Source organism: Pteronotus mesoamericanus, unplaced genomic scaffold (genome assembly GCF_021234165.1).
Source record: "Pteronotus mesoamericanus isolate MK-2021 breed Mesoamerican mustached bat unplaced genomic scaffold, CSHL_Meso_final contig_78, whole genome shotgun sequence".
Lineage (NCBI taxonomy): Eukaryota > Metazoa > Chordata > Mammalia > Chiroptera > Mormoopidae > Pteronotus > Pteronotus mesoamericanus.
The window spans coordinates 7,837,501-7,848,063 of record NW_026555258.1 but is presented as its reverse complement, the minus strand read 5'-3'; the positions used below and the strand labels follow the sequence as shown (position 1 = coordinate 7,848,063).

Sequence of the window (10,563 nt, the reverse complement as noted above, 5' to 3'; positions counted from 1 at the left end):
CAGTGGCGGCGGCGACTTCTCCCGCCCCATCAATCTGCTGTCTGCCCGGCGCGCGGCCCGCCTGGGCCCTCCATCGGGCTCCGCGCCCCCGCCGCGCCGGCCCGCCCGCTCCCAAACTTTCCTCCTCCGCCCCCTTCGCTCCCTTCGGCCCACCCGCCGGCCTCCTCCTCCGCCGCCGCCCGCCGCCGCCGCTCCCTCCCCCGGAGCCGCCGGGGCTCGGATACCGCCCGGCCGAGGCTGCGGCGGCGGCCGAGGGAGGGGAGGGCGCAGGCTGGCGCGGGGGGCGGCGGGCGTCCCGGCAACTCGGCCGGAGCTGAGGAGCAAGTTGAGCGGGGCCGCCCGGCGGGGCGCGCGGTTGCGAGGAGGCGGCGCGGCGGCCGCGTGAAAGCAGCGGGCGCCGCTGCCTCCGCCTCCGCCACCGCCGCGGAGCCCGGCGCTTCCGCCAGCCGCTTCTCCTCAGCCTCCGCGGCGGCGGAAGCCGGAGCCGGGAACCCGGCCGCATCGCCTCTGCCGCGGGCCCCGCCGGCCGGGCCGCCCCCTCCCCGCGCGGGCGGGGAGCGCGCGGCCGCCTCCCCCTCCCCCTCCCCCTCTTTCTTCTCCTCCCTCGTCGCCGCCGCCGCCGCCTCAGCCTTTGCCTCAGCCGCCGCCGCCGCCCGCTCCCGCCCGCGCGCGGCGGGATGGACGATCAATCCAGGATGCTGCAGACTCTGGCCGGGGTGAACCTGGCCGGCCACTCGGTGCAGGGGGGCATGGCCCTGCCGCCTCCCCCGCACGGCCACGAAGGGGCGGACGGCGACGGCAGGAAGCAGGACATCGGCGACATCCTCCACCAGATCATGACCATCACGGACCAGAGCTTGGACGAGGCGCAAGCAAAGTTGGTGTTGTCTCATTAAGCATCTTTTGTGTGTGTGCGGGAGCTGGGCCCGCGGCCGAGTCGGGGCCCGGGGTGGCACCCGGGGCAGGGGCCTCAGCCCCGGGCAGGGAACTTTCTCTGAAAACCAGCAGCCTGCCCGGGCCTCGGGGGACTTGCCCGCGCCCCTGAACGCGGGCGGGAGTCAGCAAAGTTGCTCTCTGGGCCCGGGACGGACTTGGCGCCACGCGGATTTTGTGGTTTTTCTGCCCCCCGCTCCCCGCCGTCCGGCCCTCTGGCAGCCCGGCCCCCTCGCGCGGATTCAAACCTCCCGCCCGGACCCCCTTGCACGTCGCCCGGCGAGGGACCCGGGCCGCAGTTGAGGGAAGTGCAACTTTCTCCTCCGGCCCAGGTCCCAGCGCTGGGCTCCCCGTGGAGGCGGGATGACCTCGCCGTCCGGGCAGCTGCCCCAGCCCGGGCGCGGGGCGATGGGCGGTTCCCTGGCTGGGCCGGGTGCGGACGGCCAAGTTCTCGGGGAAGGGAGGGCCGCCTCGCAAACTTTGCCGAGCTGTCACCGCTCTCTGGCCGCAGTCGGCCGCCCGCCCGCACCGCTCCGGCTCCCCCTGCGGAGGGCGGACGCAGGAGCCCCTCCGCTCCGTCCCCTCCCGCGGGTCGCCGCCTGGCCCGGTGTCCAGGCTCCCCGCGCGGGTTCGCGCCCTGCGGTTGCCGAGGCTGCTGCCTGCCGGGCAGACGGGTCGCGCTCCGTTCGGGCTGGAGCCTAAGCCGCCGGAGCTTGCCGGCTGTCGCTCACTAGTCAACTTGAGTTTCTGTTGACTTGCCAGGGTTCAAAAGAGCTTTCCAAAGCTGGGGGCCGGAATTAAATCTTGGGTCTAACTTGAAGGCGCCATATTATTCCATAGGTGATGCTAATACCTTTGTGTTTTGCTATTTGCTTTTTAGGAAACATGCCCTGAACTGTCACAGAATGAAACCCGCGCTCTTCAGCGTCCTGTGTGAGATCAAAGAGAAAACAGGTAAGACGTTGCTCCTCGCAGTGGGCCGGGAGACCCCCGAGGTGGGGTCGGAGCTACTCCTTCGACTCTCCAGTTGAGAGCTGCTGCTTTTGGGCACCGCCATCTTTGATCATTCTCTCCTTCCCACCTCCTGATCTTGAGAAAAAACTGCAATAAATCTGGAGTCGATTTCTCAATTCCATTCCTTGTGTAAAATGAAGTGTAGATGCGGATGGGGCTGGGTCGCAGTCCCCAGGCGGCCGCCCCTGGCTGCAGGCAGGGAGGGGGCCCCGGAGCACCAGCCGCCCTCTCCCGCTCCTTTTGCCTTGTTTGTGTGTCAGTTTTTAAAAGGAGCAACGGGAGACTGGATGCCAGGGACCGAGTCACCGGGAGAAGCATCGCCTGAACTTTGTTTTACTTGGACAGCCTTAAGCGTCAGCTCCACAGATAGAATAAATGCAGTTGAACAGACTTCAGTGGCATGTTTGAATTAGTGTTTTAGTTGGGAAGACTACTTTTAAAAAACAAGGAAGGTTAATGATGAGTTTAGGCATACGCAATGTATTTCATCTGTTAATATTTTCAGTAAATTTTTTATGCTTGAACTCATTACATTGTAAACATGCTTAATGTATTTTATAAAGTAGAAAAAGGTCCACAGATGCACGTTAAACAATTTTTGAAGTGTTCAAGGCAGGGATTATATGAGAAGACTGCTTTTGCAGAAGTGCTGGAATGAAAACTGCAAGTACATATTAGGTAAATTTCTGGCAATTCATTTCCATTCAATTTTCTTGTTAGACTTTTTAAAATTGAAGATATTTTAGTGTTGAGGTGACAGTTGTAACTCAAGTGAATTTAGAGATTTAATTTATATGTTTTAGTTAGTATTTGGTATTATCTGCCCTGTATATAACAAGCAAGTGCATTAAACAAGCTTTTACTGTTGATTGTGTGTGTGTGTGTGTGTGTGGCCTATATTGTATTATAAAGTCTTTTTTTTTTTTAAAATGAGGCAAAGAGGTAGTTAAAAAGTCCAGGATTTAAACAATATCCAAGTGATACTATTTAAAAGGTTAAATGTGACTGTGTTTAAATTGAGTGTACAGATAATAGCACACTGCATATAATTGTTAGTTGGTAGGAGAGTTACCCTCCTTTTAAACAGACTTCCACTCTGCAATGCTATTCTGATCCTAAAAGTAGTCAAGATGATGGGTTATGGCTGTCTATTAAAATATATGCTAAAACCAAAATAAACAGCAAATATTGAGAGCCTTAAGGACTTTTTTTTTCTGTTTTTCATTCACCTAGTATTGATGGTTCCCTAATATTGAGTGATTCATTTAAAGATGTATTTTCCATTTTGTAAACCACAGGCATTTTAAATTAACTAACTTTGTTGATTTTTAGCTATCTTTAGAAAGCACTGTCATTTAAAATGATAGATAATTTTTATCTGACTATAAAATAAGACATTAAGTGTTAAATCTTCAAGATTCTTAGTTTAGCAACCTGAAAGTGCGTAATTCTTGCAAATTATGTTGCTTAATGTCCAAGGATTTTCTTGCTACCTCGGATCCACTTCAGTTTCTGCTGACAGCTAAGCACTGGGGTATTGACTATGTTGTGAATATTAAGATTGATTCCGCTTTATACGGCATTTTATTACTGGGGTGAGGGGATTTATATTTTCCTTTCCATCCCCTTCTCATGACTGGTTTGTTTGTTTATTTGTTTTTGCCTTCTTAAAGTTTTGGCCTAGCCAGTTTTAGCACCAAACCCAGCAAACTGCTTTTCTTGTTTAGACATTTAGCAGCAGGCATAATTCAATTAGGAAGCATAAGTCCTCTAGTTACTTATTTGCACAAGACTTACACTATTCTGAAAGGAAAGTGTAGTCAACCTCATGTCAAAGGTGAGTTACGAAAAAGAAACAAGTCTTTTCAGAGTCTGGGATTACTGGCAGAAAGAGCTTTGGTAGAGCTCATGCTATTTAAGAAGCAAGAGGTGGCTGACAAAGGAAATTTTTGTTTGAAATTTTTTCTGAGGCTTTCAGTGATAACTTGTAAAATAGATCCTCTTTTTGTGCTTTGGCCAGCGGATCCAAGTTTGTACGTTATCTCTTTTGTAAAAAGCCAACAGCCGACAGAGTAAAGGCGGCTGTCTGGGTGCAGGCATCTTCCTGCCAGCCTCTCTAAGCTGGAGAGGGATGGGATTTAAGTACCGAATGATTGATGGGGGTGAAGCTCTTTCTCTCCCCTCCTTTCTCCCCTACTACCCATAGCTCCACCTCACCCTCCAAAACCAGTCTTAGAAGGAGACAGGGACGCTGGACTCAGAATCCTTGATTTGAAATAAAACAGCTGTGTAGACATGAGTGTTACCAAAGAAAAGGAAGCAGGGCAACAAATTTCATCACCCCCCTCCCCCATCTGTTCCCACAGTCATTCTTTGGAAACATCATGAACTCATAAAAAATAATCATTGTAGAATACATTTATTTGTATATTGCTTTTTCTTTACATCATTTTACTTAATCTAATAATGTAGTATCCAAACATTAATTCTCTAATCTAGAGAAAAATCTAGAGAAAGTTTACCTAGTCATTTGTAATAGAAACCAAGCAGATTATGTGGTGACTCTATTCTGCATAATGGGAGGTAGGGGGTTGACTAGTGCAGAGGGGGGAGAAAACTGTCACTTCAGTGGATAATGTCATTTCAGTTGTGCTTCTTTGAAAATGAGACAATTATTTTTAAAAAATTCCATGTATTTGTAGATTTGCCAGTAGATTTTGAGGTTTCTGATCAGGCAGTGAACACTGCCAGTTCTGATGCACATGAAAGATTTTGTTTAGAAAACATCTTTTTTCACTCCTACCAAATATGAAAAGGTATTTTTCCCTTCTGACAGATAAATGGGTTAATCTACCACAATTATATTTTTTTGTGATCAGAGATAGGAAAAGTATATTTTTACTATGAGATGCTTGCTTTTTCTTAAAAATGTATTTTTTTTGTTAAATTCATCATGCAGTTATTTTTGGGCAGAAAAGCCTGTCATTCTTAAATTGTGGTATTTATGCATTTTGAAAGCAACTGAAAAGTTACAGGCTTTATAATCAAGATATTTGTGCATTTTTAAACTAAGTAAGCAACCAGTGAGATAAATATGTTAAGGTTTTTCTTTTGATTTTTTTTTAGCCATATTTTACTGCCTCTCTCTTATTGAGTATTCATGATGCCATGAAGTCTCCTCATCTATATACTTTTTTTGGTGCATTCCCTCACATCTTTTTGGAGACCTTAATCTTGATTGTTGAACTACTTTTCTTTGTGAAACATTAACATCCTCACAAATCTGCCTTCTTTCCAAAACCCCTAATTATGACATTTCAAATAAAGGAAATGGTTCTTTTTGAGGGGAAAAAAACGTAATTATGACATTTCAAATGAAGGAAATAGGTTTTTTTTGAGAAAAAAATGTATTTAAAAAATTTCAGTGAAAGCTCTAACATTTTAGTATATAATCTAAATCCTATCGTGAAAAAATGTTGTATGTTTTTAAAAAATCAGCTCAACCTTTTCCTTTCTTTAAATGGTAGGTTAAAACACTCCGTGTTGATAGCTGCCAACCAAACTCTGATTTATTGCCACCACAAACCCTAAATAGCGTTCATTTACTAGTAATGTCTAATGGCATACATGATGGTTTGCCAGATTTGTGGCCTTTGTGAGGCTTATAAGCAGGACTGACTTGGGAAGATCATAAAACTTAATGAACTTCTCTACTGCAGGAGGTGTCCGCAGGGGAAGAGAAAGGCCTGCTTGGCTGGTTGGGCTGGTTGAAGTGTTTTTTATGTTTAAGGAGAAGAAAATGACTATTAAAAATGCTTTACTTTTAAAGGAACCCTCCATAAAGAGAGTCATAAGAATTTTAGATATTAAAACTGTATCAAAAATGTAGCTTGTGAGCTTTTATATGCGTTTAGATTATGATTTATATGATTAAACCTTTTATCTTTATTGCTGCAAGTGTGACTAGCTTTCAGAGGGGCAGTGTTCTCAGTCAACATCTCTCTATTTAACTCTGACCCAAAAGGCTTTGAGACTCATTGGAGTTTTCTTTTTCTGGTCTCTTTTTTTTAAATTTATGCTTCAGTATTAAAATTTGTTCACTTTTTTTTTGTACAATGCCATGTAATTCCTTAATTCACAGTGTTTAAAAACCAAATATTCCATCAAGTGAGAATTTAATGACAAAAGCAAAAGTTGTTACATGTGAATCTAAATGTTTTTGTATTTATTGTATACATTCTTTTCAGTTGCTCTTGCAGTATTTCCAATATAATTGTCATTATTTTTCCAAAGTTTTAAAAACAATTGCACTGTTCCATAAATGACTAATTCTGTTTTAATGAATATTACAGACAGCTTTCAAACATAAAATATGTAGGTAGAAGAGAAACTTGAATCCGCATGAACTTACCACCTACCTTCAGCAGTTAGGAACACTTGGCCAGTCTTGTTTTTCTCTGTAACTCCCACCCTTTCACAATTAATTATTTTGAAGCAAATTTTAATGGGCCGCTAATATTTTAAATTTCATTTCAGTTTTAGACATGGCTTGTTTACAATGGAAATATTAAACGATTAAGCAGGGAAAAATACAGTCAGTGTATCTTGGAAATAATCACAAATTATATTATTTTACCACAAATTTTTCCTTAAAGCAATTTAAGAATATTTTTTTAATTTTGTAAATTTGTATAATTAGCTTCTAAGGTTTTGAGAGAAGATGTAAAAGAATGGTATTTTTCTAACTTTCTTTACTCTTCCTGTCCCATCCCCATAAGGTATATGCAAAATATATTTGTAGAAAACTTAGGGAAAAAAATCCACTACCATACTGGTTTAGAACATCATGATGTAAAGTGTAAGGTAAGTATTATCCTAAAAATATAGGGCAGTCTTTCATTTCCCCCTCCGCCCCCCGCCAATAGTATAGTGAACCCTCTTGTCAATACTATCTTGATCTGTCCAAGTATTTCTTTCATGCCTCAATTTTAGTGAACTTCATTACAGATTTGTGTAGTTTTAGTATTTTATTTGGGACTTTACTATGTTATTATATAAATTTACATAATTTTATTACAAATCAAAAGTATATTACACTAGCAAAGGAAGCCCTGACTTGCTCCAGAGAGCACCCTGGTTCATCGGCTTTCATAGACTATATCTGTGTACATCTTTCATACCATGATCCTTTTCCCTTTAATTTCACTTGTACTTTTAGATTTCATTTTGTTAATTTTGAAAAAGGCTACTTATAAGAGATTTAAGTTTAACATCTTACTTGGATTACGTACATTTTGCTACTTTGTGGTGGCATTGTATAGGATGAAGTTATATGAAGCTATAAAGAATTGAAGCCGCATTTCATGAACCACACCCTAAATCAGTCATCACTTTATTTTATACTCATACCATTGAAGTATCTATTCACAATAAATACTTCAAACATCAGCACCAACACATCAAGTTAAATAAGGATTTTTAGACTGTTTTTCCTCTATTTGTGTATATGTGAACATCTTCAGATGTTTATTATTTCAATATTGACACTATGAGAATAATGTTTTATTTGTTTTCTCAGCAGGCTTGTGTTTTAGCCATCTATCAGTGTTATCAGCATGATTTAGGTAGTAACTGACTAACAAAGCTCGCACACACACCCCCTCCCCTGTTGACCTTTTCAAGCATTTGCTCTACTTCAGTAGGCCATTTGAGCCTTTAAGTATGAACAAAGTAAATAATTTACATTACTATGTAGTGTAAATTGGTCAAAGTTTTTCAGACCTGGCTATCAGATTTTTCACAAAGTTCTAGAAGTTAAACAAATTGCTATCACAGCTAGATGACAGTGTTTTATATAAAAAATAAATTATAAATAATGCTTGAATGAGCCACTGAAAAAAATAAGTCTTTTTATGTCTTCAGACACAGAACATGTTTGAAAATAAATTTCATTATTTTTTAACACTTGATTCTAATTATTCCTTTTGTAGGCAGAATAGTAATCAGAATCTCTATTGTTTTTCGTGGACATATTCCATAAATGCAGTATGCTTGTAGTTTTAGATGGTAAAAGTGGTTTGCTTTGGTACTAAATTTGAGTATATGCCTAGCCAAAAAATTGGTATGATAGAATGTGTTAAGTTGAATTGGTATAGCATTTTTTTTTTTTTGAATTGACTATCTACAGGATAATAACTGATTAGGACTGAAAACAATTAAAAGTATAATTATGGATAAAAATTATTGTTAAAAGTTTTGTACTTCTTGTTTTTTTCAAGTTGAGTGCTTTAAAAATGTTAAGCTGTTTTGAACAATAACCCTTTTTGTGTGATCATATTAATTAGGACATGGTATACATACATTGTAATCCTTTTAATGCTGATGATTCCTCACAATGTTTAAACCATTATTGGGGAGACTCAACATATGTTATGGCAAAATGATTTTTTTGTTCATTTTGCTTTACGTGATACATCAGTTTTCAAACATACTTCTTAGGCATCAGAGTCCAGCAGGTGGCTTTTTACATAAAAAAATTCATAAATTTTAAAATCTCATATAATTTTATTTCAAATTCAAATTAACTAATTGAGAATGTCAACATTTCCACTGTCTCTATATTAACATTTATAATAGAACAAATGGTTGCATATAGAAATTATCTGTAACATAATCTAAATTAGGATTCTAAACAGGCATTACAGATGCTGGTAAGTTTGGCAATTATCATTTTGTTTGGTGAACAGTAGTAAAACAGTGTGCGGTAAAAGTGTTTAGAGAGAGAGAATAAATAAATTGAACAGTTTTGCAATGCAAAGTGGTTTGTGGTGTTTTTGAGGATTTCTTGGCTCTCTCTTAACTGCTATTGTGAGCCTGGAGCAGATTTCCCCATTGCTAATGCCCTAGAAGTATTAATTCACTTTGATATGCTAATTAGAGGGCATTATGCAAGAAATGAGATTAAGTGGCAGCATGAAGCCATTTGCCTGTCAGTAAATTGAGAGCTTTAGCATCAGGAGGAGCTTTGTTTTTTTTCTTCTTCTTCTTCTTTTTTTTTTTTTTGTTTCTCTTGGTTTTGCATATAAATAAAATTGATTGAAAGGTCTAGAGAAGCTTCTAGAACATTGGTGGGGTTTTTCTTTTTCCTCTTCCATGATTATTTAAGTGTAATGTTACAGAATTTTTCTGAATATTAATTGACCTGATTGGAAATACAAATATTTTTTCATTTTTCATTATGCTCTCTATATATGAAAGTGTACTAAGAATTTTGCGTCATCCATCCAGTCTTTTTTTTCCTAAAGCCTAATTTCAGCAACAGGGCCAGTGAACCATTATCACTTCTTTTCAGAAGTAAAAACTTGCTTGTATGCTTGTGCACCAGTGTATTTACTAATCTGAACTTTTCAAGAATATATGCTTCACTAGGAAAAGGAGGAAGAGGTTGTTCAATTGGGCTTCAGGAATCTATATTGAATGAGCATTAAGACTCTGACTTTAATTCCTAAAAGCTAAAACAATTAGAATTAATGGTTAAACTCTGCCGTTTACATAGCCTGTGGAATTTACACTTCAGCGTATGTTGTGTAAGATTACTATATTATTTGATTTTCATGTTGAAGGTGAGTTTAATACTTGATTCTGATTTTGAAGACTTTTGTGGTTTAAGCCAAGGCCTTTTTATTATCTCTCTATAAAGCAACTATGTGTATGTGATTTTCTATTTTGTTGGGAAATGTATGAACGAATACTAGGGTAGGATTGGTGGATGGGGAAAGAAGATAAAACTTCTCTGGGTGTGTGAAAAAAATTAAGATTTCTTCAGACATGGAAGTTCTTCCTGTGTAAACGATCACTAGAGGTATAATTGCAAGACCCTGGCCTAACTGCAAATCCTGTTTGGTTAGCTGGGAGCCAGTTTGGATAAAGCCTTCATCTTGAGGCTTGGTCCTAGTGTCTGAATTCCACCACTGTAGCTGTGACTCCTAGACCCAATAAACCATAACTTCTCTTCAGAGCCATATGGATTATTTAGTTACCACAGCTGCCATGCATACGCGCTACCAAGGCTGGCATCTCCTCGGTGTGCACGGTGCCCGTGTGGTGCCTGTTAATGTTAATGGGCGTTAGGAATGTGTACACAGAGAGGGGTATGAGAGTCTCTCTTGACACAAAAGTCCTGATTACATTTCTCAGTGAGAAGGACTTAGTGTACCTACACATTAGCTGCTCTTCTAAATTAAATACTTGGTTACTTTATTCCCATTCCTTTCTCAGGCTCCCTGAACTAGTTAAATCAATGAATCCTCATTAGTCTCTGATTACTTGCAAAATTTCATTTAAAACATATGAAGTTATTTTTGATTGAAATGGGAACAAAAAGCTTTTGAAATTGCATGTTATTATTTTTTAAACAAAAAAGGTTTCTACAGGCTTTCAGACATACTAGTAAGCCTTGTAAATAGAAATTTATAGAGGAATTATTGTAAGGGGCTTCTGAAATACTTGAGTGACATTTGAAGGGAGGAAAAAAATCACTGCATTAAAAAAAAAATATATATACACATCCTCCCCACCTATTTGGAAAACTTATACATACATATATTTAAAAATATA

General features: G+C 41.0%; 1 protein-coding gene across 2 annotated transcripts in view; it reads left to right on the top strand.

The window, feature by feature from the left end:
- Nucleotides 1-586: 586 nt before the first annotated feature.
- Nucleotides 587-10,563, top strand: part of PBX3 (PBX homeobox 3) — a 191,534-nt gene continuing 181,557 nt past the window's right edge. For both annotated transcript variants that reach the window (XM_054584372.1, XM_054584370.1), the window contains exons 1-2: nt 587-877; nt 1,814-1,887. In XM_054584372.1, the coding sequence (XP_054440347.1) occupies nt 678-877; nt 1,814-1,887 (274 nt within the window). In that variant the 5' untranslated portion in view covers nt 587-677. The remainder of the gene's footprint in view (nt 878-1,813; nt 1,888-10,563) is intronic.